The sequence below is a fragment of the Oryza glaberrima genome, chromosome 8, assembly GCF_000147395.1.
Source record: "Oryza glaberrima chromosome 8, OglaRS2, whole genome shotgun sequence".
Taxonomy (NCBI): domain Eukaryota; kingdom Viridiplantae; phylum Streptophyta; class Magnoliopsida; order Poales; family Poaceae; genus Oryza; species Oryza glaberrima.
Window position 1 is genome coordinate 21,817,809 of NC_068333.1, and position 27,456 is coordinate 21,845,264.

At 42.6% G+C, this 27,456-nt stretch overlaps 5 protein-coding genes across 6 annotated transcripts; 2 read left to right on the top strand and 3 right to left on the bottom strand.

Annotated features, from left to right (window-relative positions):
• The first annotated feature begins 212 nt into the window (after positions 1 to 212).
• LOC127781144 (F-box protein At-B) lies at positions 213 to 3,005 on the top strand. Its single transcript, XM_052308054.1, has 4 exons — positions 213 to 463; positions 580 to 785; positions 1,074 to 1,173; positions 1,402 to 3,005. Exons 1-4 carry the CDS (start codon positions 236 to 238, stop codon positions 2,725 to 2,727), a joined length of 1,860 nt encoding a protein of 619 aa, XP_052164014.1. The 5' UTR covers positions 213 to 235; the 3' UTR covers positions 2,728 to 3,005.
• A 745-nt stretch (positions 3,006 to 3,750) lies between these two features.
• On the bottom strand, positions 3,751 to 7,163 carry LOC127781238 (COP9 signalosome complex subunit 6). The gene is made up of 9 exons (XM_052308168.1): positions 6,729 to 7,163; positions 6,539 to 6,627; positions 5,720 to 5,813; positions 5,281 to 5,342; positions 5,122 to 5,200; positions 4,926 to 5,018; positions 4,694 to 4,794; positions 4,554 to 4,609; positions 3,751 to 4,266 (listed from the first exon to the last, which is right to left on the bottom strand). Exons 1-9 carry the CDS (start codon positions 7,057 to 7,059, stop codon positions 4,182 to 4,184), a joined length of 990 nt encoding a protein of 329 aa, XP_052164128.1. The 5' UTR covers positions 7,060 to 7,163; the 3' UTR covers positions 3,751 to 4,181.
• Positions 7,164 to 7,880: 717 nt separating this feature from the next.
• On the top strand, positions 7,881 to 17,103 carry LOC127782211 (peroxisome biogenesis protein 5). Of its 2 annotated transcripts, XM_052309298.1 has the most exons (15): positions 7,881 to 8,121; positions 9,738 to 9,866; positions 9,937 to 10,093; positions 10,201 to 10,394; positions 10,532 to 10,780; positions 11,060 to 11,173; positions 12,266 to 12,436; positions 12,796 to 12,968; positions 13,241 to 13,487; positions 13,909 to 13,993; positions 14,264 to 14,373; positions 14,616 to 14,840; positions 15,744 to 15,809; positions 16,290 to 16,384; positions 16,639 to 17,103. In XM_052309298.1, exons 1-15 carry the CDS (start codon positions 8,005 to 8,007, stop codon positions 16,715 to 16,717), a joined length of 2,211 nt encoding a protein of 736 aa, XP_052165258.1. In that variant the 5' UTR covers positions 7,881 to 8,004; the 3' UTR covers positions 16,718 to 17,103. The 2 variants fall into 2 exon arrangements, with proteins under 2 accessions (XP_052165258.1, XP_052165259.1); XM_052309299.1 differs by lacking the exon at positions 12,266 to 12,436.
• Positions 17,104 to 18,480: 1,377 nt separating this feature from the next.
• Positions 18,481 to 21,641, bottom strand: LOC127783220 (uncharacterized). Its single transcript, XM_052310454.1, has 4 exons — positions 21,268 to 21,641; positions 20,681 to 20,828; positions 19,842 to 20,003; positions 18,481 to 19,701 (listed from the first exon to the last, which is right to left on the bottom strand). The coding sequence occupies exons 1-4, from the start codon at positions 21,453 to 21,455 to the stop codon at positions 18,658 to 18,660; spliced, it is 1,542 nt and encodes a 513-aa protein (XP_052166414.1). The 5' UTR covers positions 21,456 to 21,641; the 3' UTR covers positions 18,481 to 18,657.
• A 1,251-nt stretch (positions 21,642 to 22,892) lies between these two features.
• Positions 22,893 to 27,456, bottom strand: LOC127783219 (probable protein phosphatase 2C 66). The gene is made up of 5 exons (XM_052310453.1): positions 26,977 to 27,456; positions 24,740 to 25,111; positions 24,498 to 24,615; positions 24,074 to 24,297; positions 22,893 to 23,859 (listed from the first exon to the last, which is right to left on the bottom strand). Exons 1-5 carry the CDS (start codon positions 27,301 to 27,303, stop codon positions 23,305 to 23,307), a joined length of 1,596 nt encoding a protein of 531 aa, XP_052166413.1. The 5' UTR covers positions 27,304 to 27,456; the 3' UTR covers positions 22,893 to 23,304.

A 27,456-nucleotide genomic window follows, 5' to 3' on the forward strand; every position in this document is an offset into this window, starting at 1 on the left:
CGACAATTTATGGAGTACATGATTAACTCAACTCATGCGACAATTTGTGAAAAAAATCGTTTTGTCATAAACGACCCAAATGAAGAAGAAGAAAAGTTCTCATTTGGGCGGGCCCACATGTCATACACCAACCCTCTCGTGGGCCCCAGATGTCTGGTGGTATATCCCGGGGCCCGTGTTCACATCTATACGCTTCTCCAGTCTCCCCTGGCCCGGAAGCAAACGGGGAGCAGCAATGGAGAAGAGACGCCGGCTCGTCGTCGCCGGCGACGGCGAGGGGGACGGCGGCGAGGCCTCCGGCAGCGCGCCGCGCGGCCTGGTGGAGAGCCTCCCGGAGGCGCTCCTCGTGGAGGTGGTCGTCAGGCTGGAGCTGGAGGCCGCGTGCTCGGCCGCGTCGTCCTGCCGCGCCCTCCGCGCCGCCGCCGCCGCCGCCTTCTCCGCCGTCACCTCCCTCGACCTATCGGTGAGGGGGTTCATCTCTCAATCCCTCCCCCCATCCTCTCCTCTCGCTTCCCCCTCTCCCCCCCGCGCCCCAAATCGATTTCCCCCCCTAAACGCGCTTGGTGTTGGTGTTGGCAGATGTTCCCGCCGACGAATGCCATCCTGAATAGGATTCTCGCGGGCAATGGCGCGCTCCGCTGCCTCGCCGTCAACTGCAGCCTCCTCGATGACTCCGCGGTGGGCGCCATCGCGAAGGGAAGCCTCCGCGAGCTCTCGCTGCTCAAGTGCTCGTCCTTCTCCTCGTACCTCTTTGTGGCAGTTGGTGAGAGATGCAAAAATTTGAGGTGTGGTTTCTTCCTTCAGCGTTGGCTTTGTTTCTGTGTGCACGATTGCCCACGAAATTGTATTCTATCAGGGGAATCGAATTGATGAATTTGTTGCATGATATTGTGCACACTGCTCGGTTTATCCTTGTTTTTGTGTGACAAACATTAGGGGAAATTGATTTTTAAACCTTGTTTTTGTGTGACAAACATTAGGGGAAATTGATTTGTACATTCCATAGGTATTGGTTGTATATTGGCCCAAATGATGTCGATTGAAGCATGTTGAATTCTTCTCTTTATATCCAGATCATTTGTGCTGGAGATGGCAGCTTCAGATGATGATGAACATTTCGGGATCTGCCGAAAGTCCATAGCACACATCGTCAAAGGATGCGGTTACCTGGAGGTGAGGAATCTTTGTTGCAGATGAACCCCAATACTGTTCTTCGCGTACATATATGGTCAGTTCATAGCAATATAGTATTTTGTAAATAATATTTTAGGCTGAGAATGTGTGAATACTAAAGTATAGATAACATAATATTAGCCATATTATTTTAACAATGACATGGAACTCTTTGAAAAGTTAATCTGGTCGGATAATCTAATCTGACGTTCTTTTCTCTCCATGCAGAATCTTTCACTCAAGTTCTTTCCTCTGCTAGGTCCAGGCTCCGTTGATTTTGAGTCATTGGTACCCATTCCTAGTACCATCAAGGTACTATTGCTACAGCCTGTGTCGAATTGGCAGGCAAAGAGGCTATTTCCTATAAGCACAAGTCTGAAGACATCTATTAGCAACACTCTAGAATCACTCTCTTTAGTTCTTGACATAATAACTGATGAACTTGTTGCGTTCATCACTGGGAGTCTCCATAACTTAGTTGAGTTGTGCCTAGAAGATAACCCAATGAAAGAACCAGATTTGCACAATGACCTGACAAACGTTGGGCTCCAAGCACTTGGGTTATGCCACAACCTGGCACATTTATCTCTGACACGTGGTAAGCAGAATTGTTCATCCACCTTCAGAAGGGTAACTGACTTTGGGATAATGATGCTTGCTGACGGATGCAAGCAACTGAAAACCATTAGACTTGCTGGGTTTTCTAAAGTGAGGGATGCTGGGTATGCAGCCCTTCTTCAGTCTTGCAAGGACCTGAAGAAATTTGAGGTCAGTACTGGATACTTGTCAGATTTGACATGTCTTGATCTTGATGAGGCAGCTCCAAAGATTACGGAAGTGAGGTTGCTGTGCTGTAGTCTATTAACCAGTGAAACAGCCATCTCACTCTCATCCTGCACCAAGTTGGAAGTTCTAGACCTATCAGGTTGCAGGAGCATCGCAGACTCTGGGTTGGCTTCTATTTCGCAGCTTTCGAAGCTAACACTATTGGATCTTGCTGGAGCTGACATTACCGATGCAGGATTATCTGCACTCGGTAATGGGCGGTGCCCAATGTCTTCATTATGTTTGAGAGGTTGCAAAAGGATCAGCAACAATGGCATAGCTTCTTTGTTGTGCGGGAGTGGCACCATCAACAAAACTCTAATCTCACTGGATATCGGGAATGTACCTAGAATATCAGGCAGAGCTGTCACGTTGGTTGCCAAGAACTGCGAGCAGATCAGCAGCCTCTGCCTCCGGAACTGCCTCCTCATCAATGATTCTTCTCTTGAAACTCTAGGTTCTATGCGTCACAATTTGGGTAAAAGTTCCCTAAGAATGCTGGATCTCTCCTATTGTTCTAGGCTGTCACGTAATTTCCTGGGACTATTTGAGCCGCCATTTTTTAGGGGCCTGAGGTGGCTTGGTGTTGGGAAGAACATGTTGGAACGCCGTGGCTGCAGTCCAACTGTCGCGGAGCTCCTGGAGCGAAAGCCTGGATTAACAGTCTGTGGCAACGCCTGCGAGATGGGCTGCAGGAATCAGTGCCATCCTGACATTCGAAGGCAATAAACCGAAGATTGTCATTCGGGTTTGATTCTGTAATTCCTTCATCCGTTCTGTAACATAACTGTGGAACATCTCTTGCGTTTGTAGGTTAGAAGGGGCTGTTCTTTAGGATTTGTTGGTTTGCTCTGCACTTGTAGATTGTAAACAAGGAACAGCTCTTAGGATTGGTTGGTTTTCTTTGCACTTGTAGATTGTAAACAAGGAGCTGTTCTTAGGATTGGTCGGCTGCTTGTGTCCTGTAATAAAGTAATGAATTCGTATTGGAAATTTATTGGTTTTCATCGTCTTTGTTTTCTAGTAGCTTGGAATTTTTTCGGGCTCAGCTTCATGATCTACATTAGCTTGAAACATGAAAGGTCATTTCGCCACCGTAAACGGAATTGTTAAGCTTCTGTTGACAGAAAACGCATACACAAATCTTGCAAATTTTGTATCATTGGATGTGCTTCGCGATTCGTGCTCTAGGTGTTTCTTTTCCAACTCCGGTGATCTCCTCTTCTTTTCCAGCGCCAGCGACAACCTAAACTCCAGCAGAGGACCGACTAATTAAGGTCCTGGGGTGGGGTGGGGGTGGGAGTAGGAAGAAGGGGGTGGTTGCCGGGTTTAGAGGAATGGGTATGGGAGGTGGTGGAACGAGCGGCTGGCGAGGCGCCGGAGCCGAAGCCATGGGGATGGAGAATGGCGGTGGGCCGGCATTGGTAGCGGGGGCATCTCACCGCCGGTGGCTTGAGGAGGGAAGGGAGGGGGAGGAGGCTAGCCGGAGGGGGGAGGGGGGGTGCTCGCCGGCGCCGTTGACACCTTCTGGCCAGCCAGCGAGGCTGAGCGGCGGCGGCAAAGGCGCGGATCACGTTAGGGAGCGGCAGCGCGATATCAGGAGAAAGGAGGATGAGGAGGTTTTTAGGGTTGTGTTTCTTTGTACGAATCTTAAAGTAATCGGGTGGTCTGCAATTTGCAAGATTTTTATGGGGTTTTCTATCAAATGATGTATAGACAGTCCCGTTCAATTTTGCCATGACCATCAGTCAATCACGCATCAAATCAGCTCGAGCTACGTTGACACCAACAGCCATACATAACGCATCACATCACCTCAAACTGCGTGGACACCAACAGCCATACATACAGTTAACCTAAAGAAATTTACAAGCATAACTCAGGAAACCTGCATCCATATCCATTTAGGGAGTCAAATAGTGTAACTACCATGGGGGTGATGGGGATAAACTTTACATGTCAATCTTGGCGAATGAGGAATGAACAACGATCTAGGCACAGAATCAAGAATATCAACATGTTTGCCGTGTCAATCCTGAACGAGGGAGCATGAGTTTGGAAGAAACTTGATGGCTGCCAGATATAGTTCCAAACAGATTATACGCAAAAACTTCCTGGCCATATGGGTAACTATTTCCAAAATCTCAGCAGAGAACCAGCTGCAGATGCAGAAGGGGGAAAATCTACATGAAAGCACCTCGGCCTCCTCTCCTGGCAGTCGACCTCTCGTATGTCGCGTTAAACTTCTCGACCAGCTCATTCATTGTGCTGCAAGTTACAGGAGTATTAATACACTGACATGGGTGCAATGCCAAACGAGTAAACAACCATTATGATTCAACTTCTCTTCATCTCTTGGCAGATAACTTCATTTGCAAGTACGGATTTACTAACATTAGTGAATCTATTAAATTTGCTGACAATACATTGAAGTGTACAAATCACAAGCTGATTTGAGTTCCCTATAAAGTATTTTTTTAATCTTATCTTGTTGATGTTGTGACATTCTTTCATATCAAAAGGCTTTGTAGTTTGCATAATAAGTGGGGGCATACCTTGAACAGTTAGTGAACATAGCAAGGTAAGTCATGAGGAGGGTGTCATTGTATTCCTGAAAATTCAGAGAAGATCATCACTGCATTAAGGACAACGGTTGATAAACAAAAATAAAGAGAATATTATCAAGTTAGCAGACCATTAGGAAGTCATCTTGGAATTTTTCTGACTCCATTGCTGGTAGCCTTCTTACTAGGCTTGAGACTTGCCTAAGCAGCGAATTGTCCAGTGGCATATCACCTGCAGTGATGGTAAAGGGATTTACAGTTGATACCTATTTGAAGTAACAGGTGGCAAACATATTTTGAACTATATTTCAAGCACATCGAATAGCAGACATATTTTGAGGGCTTAACAGCAACAAAAAATACCTTTCTGCATGGAAACAAGATATTGATGGATAACACGGACCCTGCTATTGAGCATCTTGATGGCACTGTGTATTCCTGTCAGATGAGCAGCCACTGCTCAAATATATCTGTCAGTATCATTTTTCCAAAAACAATATATTGGGTAGTACAACTCAATATCTGTAAGACATAAACTGATGATAAGAAGAACCCTCACATTGAGTCGCCGCAGAGCCACCATCAGATGGTTTGAGATGGGCAACATGATCAACAGATATCCTCTCTGCCTCTACAGTCTTTAAATCAAACGTACTAACGTTAAGTCTTAACAAAAATTATTTATGGAAAAAGCAACACACACAAGAAAAAAACTAACCTCAATTGTATAATTAGCTCTGACAAAGATGAGCTGCGGACTCCCATCGATAACATGCAACTCTTGAAATTACAAAAAATCATGTCAAAAAAAAAGAAATAACAGAAAATGGTAAAGAGGAAATTAGAATAATAAACAGATGGAGAAATGGAACAATAAAATAACAGTAGCACCATGAAAGAACACCGAACTGGTTTGAGTCAATTATCTGAGAAACCAAGGGGTCACACATGCTATATACGTGATGCTAAAAGGTGGCATTTGGGGGAAAAAAGACTTCTAGGAGTAGTGGGCAATATGTAAAAGGTGGAGTACATCTCAGGTACATGCATAATTGACGTACACCTAAAAGTAAAACAAAAACCCAAACCATATAAAAACTGTGAAATCAATTGCAGTATATTTTATAATGATACAAGCTGAAGTCAGATTCACTTACCACTCTCATAAATTGTTACAGGGAGATCCTTCTGGGAGAGGTTGATTGCAGGATTCAAAAGAAGATAAACGGGACTTTCGTTAATGTCCATCAGCTGGATAATAAAAAAAAGAAGTAAGTAACACAAAGAGGAACAAAAACAATGTACAGAGCAGATCTCAAAAGAATATATATATGTTTATAAGCAATGAGGTTATAAAAGAGTTAACAGTCATGCCTATTTCATTTGCTAACAGAAACTTGAGTAAAAACACAACATAGAGAATATATGTACGCAATGTCAACATAAGCACTACTATCTGCTACTGCTGGCAAATTGGCAATGAAAGAAGGCATAAAACATTTTGGAATACATGACACATGACTACAGCAGATATTTTAGAAAATTGTAGCATCAATTTATATGGCCAGAATAATTGCATCGCACAATTTGAATATTTGAATACATAGTAACATTCTTTGGTCCATAAATAGCACGGTATGCGCCTACCATCTGCTCCACCACCCAATATGATGCTATAACATAACAATAAACAGTATATGTTCATAACAATATAATTTGGTGTAGCCAACAAACTAGGAAAACCATGTCCTCTTCTACCATCCCTTTCAGAATTCAACCAGAAACCCCACATATATTAGATGCTAGCACTGCCAACCATGCCAACTAAACAACATTACACCAAGCCCCCATATTCTATTTCTGTAAAAAGAGCAAACAACCAAGCACATTGTCATAATGAGACAGGTTGGGCACTTGCTGACCAGATAGATTACTTCTTTCTGCTAGCTTGCCCTAAGAACAGAACAAGAACTTACAGCCTTGTGGATTTGCATATCAGTGTCCTGCACATCGCTTCCAGTGGAGTACCAACCCAGCACATAGAAGTCGGGGAAAACCTTCTTATCTGCACGGCCACAACCGCAATCACGAATCAAACCCTCGTACCACTAGATTTCGCCGAAACCCTAACAAAAAGCGCAGAAGATTCGCCGGAATTTCACTCACAGAGCTCCTGCTTTTTCTCGAGGAAGGCGCGGTCGAGGGTCCCGGAGACAGGGTCGAGGACGAGCTCGAAGCTGTTGAAGATCTCCACCGTCCGCCCGCGCTGCACCCCGATCACGCACCCGAACACCCTCGGCGGCTGCCCCCCCGCCGCCGCAGACGAGGCCCTGTCGCCGGAGCACGCCGCCTGGGCCTTCACGCGGGTGTGGTGGTCGGAGACGTTCACGATGACGAGGGGGTGGAGCTTGAAGGTGAGGCCGCTGCTGGAGGACGCCGCCGCGGCGGCGCCCGCCTGCGGGTGGGTGGCCACGGCGGGGTCGGATGGCGCCGACATCGTCGGAGTCGCGAGCCTAGCGCCGGCGGCGAGGGTTGCGGCGGCGGCGACGACGACGGCGGTGGTGAGGCGAGAGAGAGAGGGGGGGTTTTGGGTTGTGCTTAGGTTTCCTTCTCGGGCTTTGTTGTACGTATGCGTCTCGTGTTGGGCCAATTGGGCTTACTTGGGCCCCCATGGGCTTAGAGGAAATCCTTGTGCTGGTACAGTGTATTCCGCTCACTTCCTCGGAAATTTCGTACCCATAACTAACTGTTTAACTATTCGTCTTATTTTAAAAAATAATTATTATTGTTTATTTATTTTATTATTTAATGTACTTTAAGCATTTTTTTCGGTTTTTTTGTGTTTGTAAATATGTTTTTGAATAAGATGAGTGATCAAATAGAATAAACAAAATGTCTAAATTCATGAGGAGTACAAATTTACAATCTACAATATAAAAAGATCACCCAATATCGAATCTCTGATATTCTACGGGAAGTTCGTGGTTTACAGAAATAAATTTACGGACAAAATTTATTTCTGTGAGACACAGTACAAAGTCTCCTATTTAGTGGTAGGAGACTCTCAGAAAATTCGGTCACAATTTCGTGGAACTTAACGAAACGAATTTAAAACTAATCGATTGTCTCCACCCTTCTCGCATCGTATAGAAACTAAATTTAAAAAACAAAAGTTTTCACCGCGAGAAAAAAACAAACAAAGATAAAATTAAATTAAAATTAAAATTATTTGAAGGAAAAAGAAAAGGTGTTCTCAACCAACCAAACCAGCCATACGTATATGGAGTAGCACGATCTTTCACGTGTCCTGGTCTTATCGGGGTCCAACTGCTTACCACTACTACTCCCCTCCCACAAAGCCACCGCGACGCCGCACGACTCCTCTCTCTCTCCTCGACCTCGACCTCGACCGGAACGCCTCTCGCCGGCGGCGGCGGCGGAGATGGCGATGCGGCACCTCATCACCGGGCAGGGCAACTGCGCGCCGGACGGGGCGTCGTCGTCCAACCCCTTCGGGAACCTCGCCAACGCCATCTTCGGCCAGTCGTCCAAGGCGCAGGTAAAGCTTAGCCCTAGCCCTAGTCACTTGCTCTCTACTACTACTGGCCTTTTGCTCGCGGTTCGGAGGCTTGGCTGTGGCTGGTTGATGGTTGGGGATGGATCAATTCCGGCGCCGTTTAGGTCGCTCCCCTTTCCTCTCCTCCGCGATGTGATTGTTTGGTGGAAACGACGCAATTTCGTTTGACTGGTCTTAAAAGTTAAAACGGAAGTAATTCGATGTATGTTTGTGTACTGTTGGTTTGGTCTGGATGTATTTAGTTACTACTTAGTTCGATCCTGTGATGTTTAGGTTGGTGATCATGCTGCTTCATCTGATAAAATTGTGCAGTAAGTGAATTGGTGGGTGACAGATGGCCTATCATAATTCATGACAGCGAGTAGTAGTATAGATTTCCCTGATTTTTGGCTAGTTTATTTATCTGTGTTTCGTCATGTCGCCTACCTATGATTCTGCGGGGTTTTGGCCTAGATTGGAACTGAAGTTGCCTGAGCAATTCTGGTGAAGTAGCTGAAAAGTACATGCCTGTTCCTAAAGTGTTGGTTCAATTCAGTGCTTTCCATGATCCATGTAAGTAGATCATGAGGTGTCTCTAAATAGTGAAACTTAGTCCATTTAGTTAAACTAGTGTGGGACAAGGATTGTGCATGGTTGGCCCGCATCAACCCCTAGTTTATCTTTACCTCTTTTATAAGTCTTAATAAGAGCTCTTTTATGGTGCACCTATGATTCCTGTAGCTGTAAGAACCATATGGTAATCATGGCCATTCATCTCTGAAGGTCAATTTTGGCATAAATACTACTAACCAACTGGAAACAGTTAGCCCTTCATGGAACAAAAGGGATGCACTTGCAACGCTCTAAATGTGATTAATCACTTCCCTTAAGCCAACATTTGCATTACACATTGACACCCTGAGACACAAATGATATATGTATTTATTCCATTATCAGCCGGATTGCAAATATATGCAATGGAGATTGTCCATGAATATTGTACAATATTTTCAACGCTTTTTATGGTTAAAACATCACAAGAAATTAGACTGTTTCTGGATGATTCCAATTCAACTTCCAAGGAAGTAGGAAAGATACATTTGTTTTATTCTTTCATTTGAACTAAAAAATTGTCATCATTAGCAGAAAAATGCATCTTAAAACATCACAAGAGATTTCATGCTAAAGTGTGAAAGACAGATTTGTTTTATTCTTTCATTTGAACTAGAAGATTGTCATCATCGACAGAAAAATACATCTTAAAACACCACAAGAAATTTCATACTGATTCCTTTTCTTAGATGTATGTTGAGGAGAAACTTACCTACTCCAAGGTAGTAATAACCATAGGTGACTAATTTACCTCCTAGGTAGTAATAGGTCATTTTCAATTCTAGCCACTATATAATTGCAAATGGATGTTCCAAATATAAGTGGTGTACCTTAAAAAGTTAAAAGTTAAATTCTCCAGACAATAATGCTTATGGGTCTATAATACAATGAAGCGGAAATTTGGGATTACGCTGTTCTAATGTAATAAAGTAGAAAGTTGGGGTGATTAACATCCAGATTGCATTAATAATCAAGCTAACTTTGTATGTGCCCTTTTCTTTGTGCAGTCAATAAAGGAACTTCCAGGGTCTGCAGTTAATGTTCCAACAACATCTGAATTAGGGACAGCTGCTCCCTTATCGACCATCCCTGGTTCAGAGAATGAGTTCAAGCAAGATCAACTGCCACTTGCACGGGTAATGGTCATTCGGTTTGCTGCTTTTGGTGCCCTTTTGAGCATTTCTAACTATAATTGAACACCTCTAGGGCGCTGATTTCATCCGTGGGGGTCCTTCTCATGATTGGGTTGAATCTTTTCGGCCTCCAGGACTCCCAGAATTTGCTGTGCCAGATACACAGCTTAAAGAATTTGAGCAAATTTTTAACAGCACAGGGCCAACCTTTGGACCACCAGTCATGGATGGTAGATTTGTAGTTTTTGTTCTTTCCAATTTATTTTATTGTTGTTTATATATTCATCACTTGATAACATACTGAAGCACATTATACTGACTCCCAAAATTGGTTCAGGTCCACCACAAAGGGTCTTATCTGGTGTCCTACGTTCTTTCCTAGCAAGTGGTCAAGCTGGTGTGCCATTTCAACCTGTTCCAGTACCAGCGCTTGGTTTGTCTGAAAGTGACAAGCAATGTATACATGATCGTAGTTGCATTATGGCACGCCACATTTTGGCTGACCAGCCTGAAGAATATATCCAAGCACAGGTTAACTTATAATTTTTGTTACCTCAGTGAATATGCTAAAGCACTTGCATTTGTGTTTCATTTCATTAGATTGTTGCAGTGGCTTCGTTTTTATCTTCTCTGCTGTGACCTAATTTGACACTTCTCACCTGTACCAGGTAAACACATTGCTGCATTCACTTGATATCGACAGTAATTATCGAATGAAAGGACCCATGCACGGACCATACCCAGAGATGGAGGAGTATTGGAATCAGTCCCAAAGCGCCATGAGATCTGGTCCAATGCACAATGCTGCAGACAAATGGATAACTGAGTTTGGCAAGCAAAATAATAACCCTGAAGAGTGGGCTCATTCTTTTGAGCAGCAATATGGTTCCAATGGTTGGGCCTCTGAGTTTGAACAGGTCAGAGCCTTATGCATGGGCTATTTGATATTTTCACATGTACCATTTGGTTAACTTCATGGATATTAACTAATTGTCTAATTTTATTTTATATTTACAATGGGTGTAAAACAAAGTTATATAATTTTGTGATAAGCTATGTCCGTTATCATGTTTAGATATCATCCTTTCCCTAGCATGTGCAGCATATTTACAATGGGTGTAAAACAAAGCTATATAATTTTGTGATAAGCCTTCTAGGATCTGTGATTTAAGTTATCTATTTTTGTCTTGTTGCAGCATCAATCTCAGATGGCCATGGCAGGAGGAATGAATATGGCAAACCTGGCAGCCATGGAACAATCTCGTATGCTTGCACAGACATTAGCTAGTAATAATGACCCAAAATTTCAGGTATGTATGATGATTTGATTTGTTTATTTAACTCTATTAGGTCTGTATACTTTCATTTTGAATGGGTAAATTTTAAATATTTTAGCTGGTGAGAAAAAAATCTGCTTGAGCAACAACTCATCCTAATTATTTTCAACAGTGAAGGGTATAACTTCCCTTTGATATTTCCTGCTTATGATCTTATCTACAGTTGTATGTAGTTGCAACTTGGTTGGGGTGACCAATGTAAACTTTACTAGGATAAACCTAAATGTGTCTTGTTGGGCTCAATATCGATATGAATCCATTAGGATTAAGTTTACTGATCTTGTTACCTAAATCACCATAAATTGACATATAATCTAGAGTTTCCACGCTACTTATTTTATTACTACGAATTCCAACCAATTTATGTGCCCCACGATTGTGGAATTGCACATAACAGGTTTAATAGTGTGAATATATTGATATACCACTTTGCTAATGAATTGGGTCCATTGATATCTTATTTTATGCACATCTCACTTGAAATAACTTTTTCTATGTCATCCAGTGTACTTTAGGAAGCTTCTGGCATTTTACTTTTTACAAACAACTCGTCATTTGTTAACCCCGATAGGTTGTGCAGACTCATTAGTTTAAAAACTTGTGTGCATGCGGGTCTGTAGAATACCACTCAATATAGAACACTCAATGGAAGAGGTTTCTGTTTGACAAAGTTTTTTCCTTTTCTCAATGCTATTTCTGTCAGCATAAAATAAGAGTGAAAGGGGAGACTCTACTAGACGTGCTGAGATGAGATGGTGTAGTGGGCATTGTTGCTATATTATTTGCTAATGCGTCCTAGCACACCACATTGATATGTTGTGCCATTCTGCAGTTCTGCACATCTGTGGTTTAATACCAACTTTAGTTGATTCTGAACCTCATCTCAGCTGGCTATACTGCTAGCAACTTTGTTATGCTATAGGGTCATTTGGATCAGCCTGTCTCAACTCTCAAGCACCTGATGATACCTTTTGTTTCTTTTTTGGAAGAACTCTAAATTCTTCCAGTTTGTTTCAAAGATTCGCCGTGGTGAACTTATTCTTTTGTTTTACTTTTTTCTGGAAGAACTCTAAGTTCTTCCAGTTTGTTTCAAAGATGAGCCGTGGTGAACTTATTATAGAAGATAATCAAGTAAAACAAGGTTCAGCATCCCAATCCAGTGGCTGGGCTGATGAATTTCAAACCCAGTACAATGCTAATGCAAACTCTTGGGCGGATCAGTTTGTTCATGAAGAGGTAATGCAGAGAGCTGGATGTGTGTAAATACATGCTTGATGGGGATGTGGTTTTCTTTGGTCAACATAAACAAAAACTGATAAAACTATAGAAGTACTGGTAAATTGTGGTGTTTATAACATGGAACCTTGCTTTGTAAGTTTATGTTCTGATAAATGAGTAATATAAATATACAATAAAATTGTTGGAATATGTTCATTCTGTCCATACTTGCAGTCCAGTTACTGGAGTTTCTGATTGGATAATATTGCCATTAATACAATTCTTCCGGTGCTACACCATGTTTGACTGTATAAATATTACACTGATACTGCTGCTTGTGCACTGATGATGTGGCATCACTTACTTTTATTCTCCAGATGTCACAAGGAGCAGATAAGTGGGCTAGTGAGTTCTCTACTGAGAATAATCAGGGTGGCCTCAACGAGAACTGGATTGATGAGTTCTCCAAAATGCGTGTTGACGATGAATGGGCAGAAGAGTTCAGTGGAGGAACATTTGGTGAAAGCTCTGCTGATCCATGGGTAGATGAGTAAGTACAAATCTCTTTTCCTTGTTTTGTCATGGCTATCTCTTCAAGGTTGAAATGTGTTGCTTCTGATATGTTTCCACACCAATCATTAGACCAGACAGAATACCATAAGAATATCAAATCTTCTTTGATCCAATATCTTGTCTTTTTGGGTTAATTATAGGCAACCATAAAGTTCCCTTTTTATCAATCATGTACCATGTTCTATTTGACAGAAGCCTTTTTTTTTCTTCATCAGTTACACTTACACATGCTCTGTTTGTGCCTTTTAGGTTCCAGAACCAATTATCAGCTTCCAAACAGAATTCTGGTGCATCTCGAGGGGTTTATGTTTTTTCAGACATGAACCCATACGTTGGTCACCCTAATCCAATGCAGGAAGGCCAGGAACTGTTCCGCAAAGGCCTCCTAAGTGAAGCTGTTCTTGCTTTAGAGGCTGAAGTTTTGAAGAATCCTGATAATGCTGAAGGTTGGAGACTACTTGGAGTAACACATGCTGAAAATGATGATGACCAACAGGTGATTGTGTCTCTCCCACTGAGGATATATGTAGATGTAAATTACCATGTGCTGATTATTTTCAACTTTTCATTATTAGTTTTTCAGCACAGGTGCACTGCATGCTTGTGTGCATCACTTGTTTTCATCACATGTTTTATTAGAATATTTTTTTTATGAATCTTTTTTCGGTAGGAGCATGCAGTGTGCTGGATCTCAATAGAAATTACGTGAATTATGCTCTATCAAGTTTTTGCATACCCTTGCAAGAACTTCATAAACTGATATATATGGAATTTGAACGGACGAACCCATACTATTGTCTGTCATGAAATTATGGTTTATTTTTAGCTAAATTTTAAGCACCATGTGATATGGCATTATGATCTATGAGTTCCATGCTTATGTTTAACACAAGGAGATGCTATTACTTTGCTTTCAGGCAATCGCAGCAATGATGCGTGCACAAGAAGCTGATCCAACAAACCTGGAAGTTCTTCTCGCACTTGGTGTCAGTCACACGAATGGTGAGTGCATGGTAATTCAGTGTCCGGCATAATCTACTAAGATGCTCCTGAAAGAAATGAAGCGGCATAAATTATGGTTAGAAGTAACGAGGTTTCCTCATTGATACAAGCTTTTAAGTTTTAAACTACTAGATAAAGCTAATTTATCTTTGAGGGGGCAAAGGTCTATTTCCTTCTAGCATTAACTTAATATTCTAAAATTTAGTTCCAACAGGTTCTATGCCTTGATGCTTTTTGTATACATTTGAGGGTTCTATATAATTGATGCAGAGTTGGAGCAGGGAGAAGCATTAAGATATCTTCATAGGTGGCTTCAGAATCACCCCAAATATGGGGGTATTGCCCCTCCACAGCCAACTGATTCACCTTATGGTCCTGATGTAAGTGCATCCCATCTGTTCCATAATGTAAATAAATAATAATGGCATCTTCACCTTCCAAATGGTATCCTGCACAGATGTTCTAGATGTATGCTCTAGAGTTCTGTTGGTCTGCGGTCCTTTTATTTTTCTTCAAGTTTTTTTTTCCTGTCACCCCATACTGTTTGTCATGTATGATATGTTTTCTGATATTTCTAAAAAAGTCATTTCGTTTTGTCACTAAGCAGTTTACCTCTGATCAGGTTATTAGATTGTTTAATGAGGCTGCCCAAATGTCACCTGAGGATGCTGATGTCCATATAGTTCTAGGAGTCTTGTACAACCTATCAAGAGAATATGATAAAGCTATAGCTGCTTTCAAGACAGCGCTGCAGCTGAAACCACAAGACTATTCTCTCTGGAATAAGCTAGGTGCGACCCAAGCAAACAGCATCCAGAGTGCTGATGCAATATTGGCCTATCAGCAGGTAATTAGTTATTGTAAGATATTTTATTTTTCAGCTTTGGTGAACGTTTCGCTATAAGTGCTATAGCGTATTTACATATCTCTACTACTGTAAAAGCAGAGCCGTCCTCCTATCCCACCATTGTACATCCCACATAAAAAAGAAACACCCTGCCTTAAAAAACCCCACTTACATTATCCACCAGAAAAACCAGAAAAAACTGAAAAGTCTGTATTCCTTCCAATCCCATTGTAACTCATGGGAACTAGTCTGGTTGAAGAAGTACAGTGCTTTGTCTCGATCATGCTGTGTAGAATAGCTACTTCATCCACTCTTTCATTGGGCTCTGGTTATTCCTTTCAGACGATGTTTATGGCAGTTGCATTCACTTGTGTGTGAACTGCAAATCTAACAGGATATAATTCGTGGCTGGCAATAATCCATATATGATGTGTATCTGGACCTTTTGGATTTTTATTTGGAAAAAAAATATGACCTTTACCCTCTGGCGGTCTGTCCATTCCTCTATGGGTACCCAATTTCAGTATAATTCATAGTAAGAGTGCATTCAGTTCAAGCTATGTGCCGCATCCCTGTACTTCTAGCATTACAGTAAAACCAATCAATTCTAATCAAACTGTTTGCTTAGGTAGCATTAGTGTTGTAATACCATTGGTTTGGTGTCCAATCCTGCTGAGTACAGACACATCTTCACCTAGCATTAGTGTTGTAATACCATTAGGGAGGAACCTTCACTTATTTTGCTGGTACAACTATCCTTTTACGGCTTGGTCTACTGCAGTCCTGCAAGTGTAGAACTTGTTGATGAATCTCCAATTTAGAGAAAATTGTGTAATACAAGTATCCTAGCACTTTATGGTATGTAAATCTGGAACTAATATAATCAATTGCTGCTGGTTTCAGGCTCTGGACTTAAAGCCCAATTATGTGCGTGCATGGGCTAATATGGGGATTAGCTATGCCAACCAGGTAATTCTTCTCTAACATGATGCTACCACTTGATAACACCATTAGTTCGGTAATTGTATTTTTAACAAAATAATTGCAGTTTCAACAATTTCCTTGCATGCAAGTACAAAACCATATCTCAATGTTGTTTATCATTGTCTGTCAGCATTATTCATTTACTCAACTAACTTGCAAACCATCATTTTTATGAGTGAGCTTGTATGCTTCCACTTGTTTGCTTTTCATAATAAGATGTTGGCTATCATGGTTTCCACTCGATTCTGAAAAGCTCTTCAAGTTCTTGTGCATTGGATATCCACCTAAATACTACCATCCATTCAAAGCCTCGGTAATATTAATGTTAACTGTTGATTTACAGAGCATAATAAAGGATGAGTACAAATATATATTATATATCCAATGATGCCACGGCCTAGCTCAAATATCTTTTATTCAAAGTGGCAACAGAGATGTAATACCCCAGCTTTCCGTGTTATGCAGGGATTGTATGAAGACTCTATTCGATACTATGTACGGGCGGTTGCTATGAATCCAAAAGCTGACAATGCCTGGCAGTACTTGCGGATTTCTCTTAGGTATGTCTTGTTAATTATCTATGAGATATTTGAAGTTCCTTGGAGGATACTAGAGATACATTTATTTCAAAAGAACATCAATTGTCGCTCACTTTTAAGTACTCATAACTTGCAAGTACTCAAGAAACATTGCAACCAGTTGATATTCCAATTTGAGTACATCTAGAACTTTCCAAGGACGTTAAATCATTTCTTTGTCTACCTAAATTCAACGCTGATTTAATTGACTAACATTTTTCTCTTTTAAAAACCAGTAACGCTTCACGAGCTGACATGATCGCTGCATGTGATTCACGCAACCTTGACGTTCTTCAGAAAGAGTTTCCCCTGTGAGTCCAAACATTCTAGGCATTGCACTTGCTCCTCAGGCCCGCCCCCATGATAAAGGGTACAAGGAAGTAGAGAACTAGCGAAATGGGGGCTGCACATTTTGGAATGATGAAAGTGCAAAATGGCAGTGGCCGTTGTGTTGTGGTTTTCGGTTCGTGTATACGAATTGTTCATTTTAACAAGGCGCGACATGTATATAAAATTCAAGATGGGCACCCATTCTTCCGTAGGTGTGGGAATCGCAAAGCAGAAGGCAATTGTCACATGTAATTCTGTACACAGAGAGGGAAAGAATAAAAGAATATCGAACGAATATGTCAAAAGGAGGCAACACGTTCTTGTAATTTTCTACAGAAAATAAAGTGGTAGCAGGTTTCACTGTTTCAGCATGTCTGCGGGTATTACTCAGTTTTTTTTTAAAAAAAATTATACGTATTACGGATTGTTTTTTCTTGATGTGGATTATTACGGGAATGAAAACGGTGATGGAATTTCAACGTTGTACTACAATGTCATTAAATAGTTAATGGGTAGATATAGAAGTTGCAGACCGGATCAAAGATGATGACCCCCACCACGTGCATCGCCATCGAGGAGTTGCCACATCAGTCTTGGCCTCCGGGAACGGCCTCCCCGCGCCAGCTCCTCCCACACGACACGCGCAAGGCTCGGCCCGTCCGTCGACGTAATCCATCACGACGTCGAAGCATGGGCCGGCGACGCCGCCGATGCCCCTCCTCGTCTTCCGGTCCGCGGCGCCGGCGGGGAGCTCAACGAGGTGCGGGCTGCCTCGGCACGCCTCGCGCGCGAAGCCCAGCCTCCGGTGGGGTGCTTCTTCACGGCGACGGTCTCCCCCATCCTCCGGTGCACCACGCCCGCGGCGCCGTCCCTGGGCGGGAAGAGGCGGCCTGGTTGGTGGTGTTGTGTGGTCTCTTATGTGGTTTTTTTTTTTCATGAAGAGAAGATTAAAAAATGAGGTGATATTAACGTATGATTGATTGAGTTTTAATTATTATAAATTTAAAAAATATATTAATAAGATATTTTAGAGCAACTTTTATATAAAAAGTTTTCGGACGAAACGTACCGTTTAATAGTTTGAAAAACGTACCACGAAAATCTTAATCTTCATCTAACTTTTGTTGGAGAAAAGGAAATACTCTCTTGTTTCGGTTACAATATCATGCGGATGCGGCCGGAGACGCAGGGAGTGAAGCGAGTGTTGCTGCTGATGTCAGGTGGTGGTCTCGGATGATGCTACCGAGGTGAAGGCCCAGGCGACGCGAGGAGGCTGACGCCGTCGCATTCCTCGCCATCGATGCTAGCGTCCTGGCTCTTGTGCCCGATCCGATCACCGTGGCCACCGTCTCCTACAGAAACAGCAGCGCCACCGCTGCCACGAACTCGGCGATCGCCGCGTGATATAGCTCCAACATCCCCATACCCCCCCCCCCCCCCCCCCTCCTATAGCCACACCGCTGGCCCTCCCAATCTCCCACAGCCGTTGGATCAGGATCCTCTGCAGCCAACTGCATCGTTCTGCACGGTACAGTGACTAGAAGAAGAAAAGGCGGAGGAAGTGGGGCTGACAAGAAGGCACAGCAAGTCCGGCCCATTAATTAGCTAAACAGCCCAATTACATACCTACAGGCCTAGTCCTACACCTAATAAATAGGCCCAAGTAGCGTACAAAGCCCTTATAAATCATACCTTTGTGTTAGCAAACCCTCTATAATACACATGTAGGATTTTCATTTTGGCAAAAATTGTTACTAAAACATATGGATTCAAAACATCTGGACAATGCGTTGTACAACATTCAAAAATTCTTCCATACTAAACAAGGAACAATACACCAGAAAGGCAAAAGAAGCTAAAGCAAATGCAGAACACTGACATCAACGAGGTCAGGCCGCCTGAGCTGCTGCTCTGCTTCAGGGATTTCACCGCCTGAATGCATTGCTCTCATGGGCATTACGCTGCGAATAATACGCACGGCGCCGGATGCTCTCTTCGATCGTGGCGCTTCCGCCCTTCTCGGTTCCAAATATGCTCTTCTTTTCTTCTTCCAAGAAGTTCTTCCCTCTGAATTGGTTTGCGTTCACAGATGCCGCCTCCTTGGCATCGTCGTCTGCAGCTTTCTTGAGCCTGCTCCATCTTTGTTCTTCGTGGACCTCTGCGTCAGCCTGCATTTGACGAAGTCGAGCTTCCCTTTCTTCCTCTGACATGTGCTGGACACCCCGTCGACGGTTGAATGTAGGGCCGTTCCTGCCCTGCTGGCTTTCCTGCCTTCGTTGGCCTTCTGAACCTAGTTCAGAAGTGGAATTGCCGCGTCCATATTCCGGTCGCCTATGCCTTGAATCTGAACTGTCGTGCTTTGGATAAGCACTGTTGTGGTCTGACGGAGTATAGTGTCTCCCTCTCCTATCATCTGACGGAGTATAGTGTCTCCCTCTCCTATCATCAGCATCTGAACGATCCCGTCGTGAATATTCGTCATGCTTTGGCATCTCCTGCCTTCTTCTCCTTGGTTCATCATCTCCGGAAACCTCAGATTGTCTTCTTTTTGGTTCATCATCTTCTGACCTCTGGTGTTTTCTCCTTGGTTCTTCATCTTCTGAATCATGTCTTCTGCGGTCTTTCCTTGACTTCTTTGGCTTGTCATCTTCTGAATCTTCCCTCTGTCCTTTCTTCTCCTTCCGTGACTTCCTTGGGTCATCATCTTCTGACGTTGCATGCTGTCTTTTCCTTCGTTCATCGTCTTCTGAATCTTGTCCGTGATCCTTCTTATCATGTCTTGACCTTTTCTCTTCTCTCTTATGCTCTGAGGCCTGAACACTCTTTCTTCTCTCATCCCTGCCATCACTTTCCTCTGAATCTGAGTTCTCACTTGAGTGATGCCTCTTACTCTTTGATTTGTGATGATGGCGCTTCTTGTGCTTTCTCTTCTCTTTCTTTTCTTCCTTTTGCTTTTTCTCAGCTTCCACCTACACAAGACGAAGTTATGTCAGGGAATATGTTCAGGGGAAGATTGATTATAAACCTTCTGTTTGACATTACAAGAGTTTGACAGTAGTTAAGATGCTCAGAAGGTATAATTCCATATCAAAAGAAGGATATAGCTTACTGATTTCTTTATCTCAGCCATCTTGATTGGATTATTTTTTATTCTTGCAATGGCATCCTGCTCCCGCTGCCTTATTAGTAGAAGAGGATCAGTGTGGAGTTTTCTCCATGCATCATTTGCAGATTGGGGCTTATCCTCAAATAATGCACCTGGAGCAGCTGCCTGAAATTATTCCAAACAAAAGAAAATAAGCAATTATCTTCTAATAGCTAATGATGAATAGATATTTTATTACAACCAATGGGTGATATAGTGCGCATGAAATAACTGATATTTTACACTTTTATACTCCCTTGACTAAAAGTCTAAAACACAAAACAATTCAAAAGACAACATAAAAATGTAAAATGCCATGGAAGCAAGGAAAGATTAATTAACTTCTTATATCCATAGCACAAACAACAGTTTCCAACTTATTCAATGATCCACAACTAGACAGTAGGAGGCACTTTGCTTTTGCATACAAGTAAGAAGGCAAATATTTTATCGTTTTTCTGCAAGTTCAAAGAGGAGAAATCATATTACAAGTTTACAACAGCAGCACATAATCTAGCAACCTCAGCCCATTTGCTATAATGGAAGAATTGTAACAATCAGCTAAACATTTGAGCATCGCATCCTACTAAGAATCAACCAAGCATCGCATCCTACTAAGAATCAACCGAGTATCTTCCTACTAAGAAAAACCTTTGCCCTATCACATCAACCAAGTATCTTCCTACTATACGAATTTCTTTGATAATATCAGTGGAATTAGATGCACAACCAAAAAAAAATATTTTAGAACTGCAAACTAACATAAGTACAATCACATGGCCGAGAAGAAACGGTCGCGGTACCTTGGAAGAGCCGGCACTCGCTTGGGCAGAAGAAGAGGCGGCGGCAGCAGCTGCTGGGGCAGATGGTTGAAGCGCTTGGAATCCCTCGGAGCTCCCCTTGCCAACAGCCAACCCTGACTCGTAGAGGAAGTCCAATCTCTCTTGCCTCCTGAAGAAAGAAAATAACACCATGCACATTATTATCTCCCCACCAATCAGGCACAGAAAAATTCCAAAATAGTTGGACGAACAGATCCAAACACTAACTCCTAGCTAAAGCTTCATGAAACTCTCATCGCAAGCAGTAATCTTACACCAAATTACCTCAACCAATTAGCAGAATCTAACTAAAACCGCGGATACCTGCGTCCCAAAACAAAACATAAGCGGCCTAGAAGGCTACAACTACGAAACCCTAGAACGCCGCCCAAACGCCCACCGATCCGGCCACCGCCAACACCGATTTCTCCTGAACCCCCCCCCCCCCTACCCTGCGCTCCCGCCAGCGTCAATTTCTCCTGAAACCCTAGCCTCCTCCCCCCAAACGCGATCGGAGCAAAAGGGGGAAACAAAAAATCGAAATCGAAGCAGCAAACAAAGATGCTTACGGCTTGAGGCCGGCGTCCTCCTGGAGCTTGCGGAAGGCGGCCTTCTCCCGCTCCTCGTCCTGCTGCTTCTTCAGCTCCTGGATCTTCCGCTGCTCCTCCTTCTCCTTCTCCTCGGCCACCCACACGCGCTCGATGTTCCGAAGGCTCCCCGTGTGCCACCCCTTCTTGTTCAGAAATTTCATCCCCATGGCTGATACCCGCTCTTCTCTCCCTCCTTCCCTCTCAACCTCGAAACCCTAACCCTAGAAATCCCCGCGGCGGCTTTGCCCTCTTCCTCCTCCTTCTCCTCCTCCGCGACGCGTCGGCTTCGAAACGAGAGAGAAGAGAAGAGAGGAGGGAGATAGCCGCCGCCTCGAGCCCTCGAGGAGACGACGACCAGGGGTTGGTTGATTTGTGGGACGAGATGTAGGGTGGGGCCCACCACGTCAGTGGCAGTAGATGAAGTATAAGCGCTTTCATAGAAGGAAAGCGTATTATGCTGGATTTTAATACGTTTTCCAGGGATGAAAACGCATTTGAAGGGGAAACAGGGGGATGTTTGGTTTTTTTTTTGACCGATTTCGCTGGTCGTATTTGCGATCCGCGCAGGTTTCATATACAAGACAATTAAATTTTCCTTTTTTTAACTAGAAAAATACCCCTACGTTGCAATGGGTGAAAGGTTATTTTAATCGTATTATTGTTAGATTGTTTTGTCTAAAAAGTATATGTGTTTTTTTTTTATTTTGATAGTATTGATATTTAATTTGAAATCCTTATTGGGATGATGGCCATATCATGTATCTTACTTTCTTCTAACGTGGCAAGAATTCTCAAGCAATTAGGAGTCCGACTCACATATCAAGTTAGCATATTAAAATGATTTCTTATACGACTCTTTTATGTATTTAAAAAAAATAAACTTAAAAACCGACTCAAAATACGGACGACGTAGTATCGATGAAAACATCTTCAATTTATTTTTATAAAATAGTAAAGAAGATAAAGATAAAGATAGAAATAGAGATTGCAAATTTTAGTTAACCATGTGCTAAGTTTTACATTGATTTTTATTTTAATATCCTTATAATCACTATTACGAACTTCACTTGTTCTAAATCGATCACTGATGTGGATGCTATGTCCATCCATGAGTTTGATTACGATTGGGTTTCACACCGGTGCCTTGCATGGTTTCCATCGTTGGTAGAGTCTCACAGTTTTAAAAAGCCCTTGTCCGTTTTAACAAAATGTCTGTGTCCGATTCCATACAAAATATGATCCATGAACTTAAAAAACGACTCAAACAGATGACGCACCAAAATTTTAGCAAAAACATCTTCAATTTTTATGATAGTAGAGATAGAGATAATGGGTAACCAGCTACAAGGTTTGCAATACATCCGATTGCAATTAACAATCGAAAGGATGATGAGAAGACATAAAGACGGTTTGAATAGAAGAACTGATATGAAATTTACATAGTTTGACAGAAGCATAATTCAAGGGTGATTCAAAAGAGAGAGATTTGATAATTTAACACTTCTTAAATTGGGCTTCGATTATTTGACATCTTGGCCATCTACAAAAATTCTGAAGAAAAGGTGTTCGGTTGTAAGGATGATCAACCAAGTTGGCAGACAAGGTGCAAAATTAGGAAGCTTTTATACTTGCAGCTAAAAATTCATGAGCTAATACATATAGAATTGAGTTCTTGTTCCAGCATAGAAACAGCAGGTGAACTGAACATCCATCCACCAAGAGAGGAGAAGGGAGGAGGTATTACATGATTTTACAGAAGGCTTCTCACAGAACAAAAACTTTCTTATACACAAAAAAACAAGTAAAGAAGCCCAAGCATGAAACACCTCCTGACAAGAGAACAAAAGGAAGAACAGATCGATCTGGAGTGTACAGGGTATGAAACAATCTGGGTGAAGAAACCTAAAAATCGGCTCTAATAAAATCCCAGGGACCGAAGAGATTTGCACACTCCTGGCTGAAATTGCCGGTTTCGACTGAAATGCGCTCTCAGCCTGACTTAAGCGGGGGAATCGTTCATCGCCGCTTCCTCCAGCTGGTTGATCTCTTCTCGCCTGAAAGTATTCTGGGAAGGTTCAAGAGGGAATTGACCCGCGTCACACCTTCGAGTGCTGACCATTCCTCCTCCTCGTTTGTGGATATACAATCAGCAAGGCTGCGGGCAGATCCACATCTTTCAGGTTCCTTTGAGACTGGAGGCTCCTCTACCGGTACAATCTCATCAACATCCCTTAATGTGTAGGAGTGCTGCAATGCTGGCTCGGTGATTTGCTCTTCACTGGAGATATGTGCATCTCCTTGTGCAATGTCTTGGTCAACCTTAGCAACGGTGTCTGGGATTGCAACATCCTCTGTAGTTTCTTCCTCGCTCTCGTTCTCTTGAATCAAGTCAGGTGACTTTGCATGGTCTAAGAATAGGCACACAACAGCGCAGTCATCGCTCTTGGATGTTGGGAACTTCAATCTCCATGATCGGACAGCACAGTCGACAAGAGCCCTGGCAGCCGTTGCACGAGATGGAGCTGCGGCTACTATGTCAACAGCCTCCTTGTTTGAGAGGACGTCCCAAACCTACATGCATTGAGTTTACCAATATTACAAGTTGAAGCAGCTGAAGGAGTGAAGGCTGTAACATCTTTGTATGTTAAATCAAACTATTCCCCAATCCCCATGGATTAAGTAGGGATTGGAGAACATGATGCATTTCTATTCACAAAAGGAATTAGTAACTTTCAACACCATATTAAGTAGTAGTAAGAAAGTAATAAGATGATAAGAAAAATACCCCATCAGTGGCCAGTATTATGAACTCATCCTTTTCAGTAAGACGACGATAGGATATCTGTGGAACAGATATTAAACCATAATCTTTAAGGCAGAAGTCTCCAAAAGCTCTTGCCATTGCCAATCCAGGAGAGTCATTATTTGGCAACCATACTCTGGCAACTTCTGGTTCATCCTGAAGAGCAAAAACTCTTCCCCTACACTGCTGGATCCTCGCAGCTTCCCCTAAATAAGAAATATGAAGATTAGCGATTAACCAAAAAGAGTGACCAATCCAGACAACTATACTTAGTGCGTTAATAAGTTTGACTGAAGCCATATCTAGGAGGAAAAGAAGAAAAATCCTAAATGCGCAGTTAAAGAGAAAGTTCAGTTTTGAAAACACAAGGGTACCCACTGAAATGATAAGTGAGAAATGAACATACTTGGAAGGTTAGGCTTCAAATCAACTGTGAGTTGTACAGCAGTTAGATTATTGGCAGCATCTCGTGTCCCCATTATTGCTCTCGAGTCCCCAAGGTTCCCAACCACAAGATCCAATCCCTGGAAAATAAGCCATGTCCAGTTCTTCTGTCATTTTGATTTCAATATCTACCACTATTTTTTTTCTTCCAAATGCTGGTCAGTTATCTACGAATACTAGAACAAGTTTAGAAGCATCCCTCACCTGTTTTACTAACGTGACTGCTGTTGATCCACTGCAAAAGCAATCAACTGTAGGGTGCATTTTGAGTTCCTTGTCCATCAATTTGAAAGCCTTAAAATAAGACTGCTTAAGTGGAAGAAACATCTCAGGAAGCTTCTCGCTGTCATCAGCATATTCACCCCATTCATCATCAACAACAGGTGACTCTTCTGAATTAACACTTCCAGAAATGCTTCCATTTTGGTGGGAACTAGTGTCCTCGTTGGCACTGGTTTTCCATAGTGTGCGTATTTTGACAGGAAGAGAATCTCTGACCTTCTTGGCAACAAAATGACCATATGGACCATGACCATCAAACACACCACAGAAGACACTATCACTTGTATTAAAGTTCTGCAAGAATGGAAGGGCTATGTCAGATAATTGTTTGCGCTCCTAGTACCAGTGATGTGATAAGCTGGTAATGTCTATAATTAATTTGTTTAAAAGCAAATCGACAATGCACATTACTTTTCAGGAAAATAAACTGAAGGGTATAGATGGGTTCTAACAAACTGTATTTGTGGGATTCTATTCAGTATGCTCATATTTTCACAATGGAGTATTCCCTACACAAAGAATGGTAGACACAGGTAGTTGGGTGAACAATGTGAGAAATGCACATAGGATAGAATCAGATAATCAGACCTCAAATAGCACAAATGAGATGGATAAAGTCAGCAACTAGGCAAGGAAAAGGTATCAAATTAGCATCCAATCACCCATGATGGAACCCTCACAAGGCATTGTTCCATGCGATTAGCAATTGTTGCAACTGACCCTTAGTAAATGAGGATACTCCTATGCTAAGAGGTTCTATTAGCAAGACATCGAACAGTCCCTATAAGGGTATTTTATATTCATGTTGAAAGTTGACTAGAAATATGATTTCTGGTATAACTCACATTTCAAAAGAGAAGGCGAGGCAAAACAAGAAAAAATATAAAAAATATAAATCCCAAGCCAAAAGGAAGAAAATAAAAACTCAATTCCAACAGATGGAAACTATTTGTCAAGGAAGTACCTCCTCACTCCAATAAAGAAGTACTTACCTATTTTCGTTGAATATTAGCAATCAATAGCATTATACTGAGAATCTTTAGGCATAAATTCTCTTTACTGTCCTCTGAAGAGCATGATCACCATGCATATCATAAAGTGGCTGCTTTTACTTGTTTGACTTCCTAAAACAAGCTCACAAGATATTCCTATGTAGCTAGATAAGTTTAGCTAGCTGCCTAGTTGTAGGTCCAAAACAAAAGTGAAAATTATCCATGATTGTACTTCACCACTCCCTTTAGGTAAACTCCACCAATTGTGTGATGGAGTCAACATAACTACTTGCTTACATATCATGAAAATGAAGGGAGTCGATTAGTTGATTAGGATATAAGCTAAATATACCAAGCCAGCTATTACTAGACCAGACTAATCGCTTGACCTGTCAAGAGCATCTAGTTGAAGAAACAGCCAAAATCATACTCTTCTTTAAACTAACAGAAGAATACAAAGAAAGGTAGAAGCTTTTGCCTAGGGTCACAGGAAAGGATCTCGCTTGGACTATACAGAAAGTTTTGAATCAACGCAAGCACGAGCAGACGACTCCAAAGTCTCCAATATTCCAACTAGCACGTCCCATTTATCAGATTTTCTTTTAAAATTATCAGGATTCAGGAAACATTACAATAATACAGAAAAAGTGAGCTTTCCCCCCACAATTTTCACATACAAAAAGAACCAGTAAACTCCTCGTTTTCAGATTAAATCTCAAAACAATCTAAAGCTGAATCCTCCCCATTTCGAATTAAGTCATCCAACAAAGCAAGAAGACGCTCCCAGTGAGACCAAATCAAGAAATGCTCGAACTGTTTCGAAGAACAAACTAGAAAAATAGAAGAGGTTTTGCTTATCCTGTTATAAAGTCAAATCCCACATTTCGAATCAAGCACTCCACTAAAACGCTCCTCCCTGTGAATCGAATATACACACACTCCGAATTCAAATCCGCTATTGATCCAAAGCCAATACCGTGAAGAAAAAAAAAAGTTCAAAGAAGACTTCGGAAAGATCGAGTAAACGCAAGCACCAAGTTCTGAACCGAGCAACACGGCGAGGAAAAAGGCGGGCGAGATTTTCAGAACCAACACGCGAAGGAAAACGCTACTAGTACCAATGATCAGGAGGACTCAGAAGCCATCCACCATGGCTGCCTGGCTCACCTCCCACACGACCATGGCGTCCTGGTTGGTGCCCTTCCGCCCCTGCTGCGTGTGCAGGCACGCAGCCGCGCTCGCGCCGTTGACGCACACCCTCCCCTCGACCTTCGCGAGCTCCTCCTCCGTCATCTCCCCTCCTCCTCCGCCGCCGTGGTGCAGCTTCTTGCCGCCGACGCCGATGGAGAAGACGCCGCCGCCGCCGCCGGAAACAGCCCCGCCCCGCTCCACCCCCCGCCGCCTCCTCCTCCGCCACCGCTGCGGCCACCCGGGTGACGCTCCCGCGCCGGCGCCGGCGCGGGGAGTCAGGTCGGAGGAGAGGCAGGAGCCCATGGCGGCGGCGGCAACACGGCGGAGCACAGAGTTGGGCAACCGCTTCGCAAAAGTGCGGATTGTATAGGGTTTTTGATGTGTTTTTTGATGTTTCCTCGTCTTGTAGACTTGTAGGCTACTCCTACTACTCCTTGAGGTCTCTTCTCACTTGTT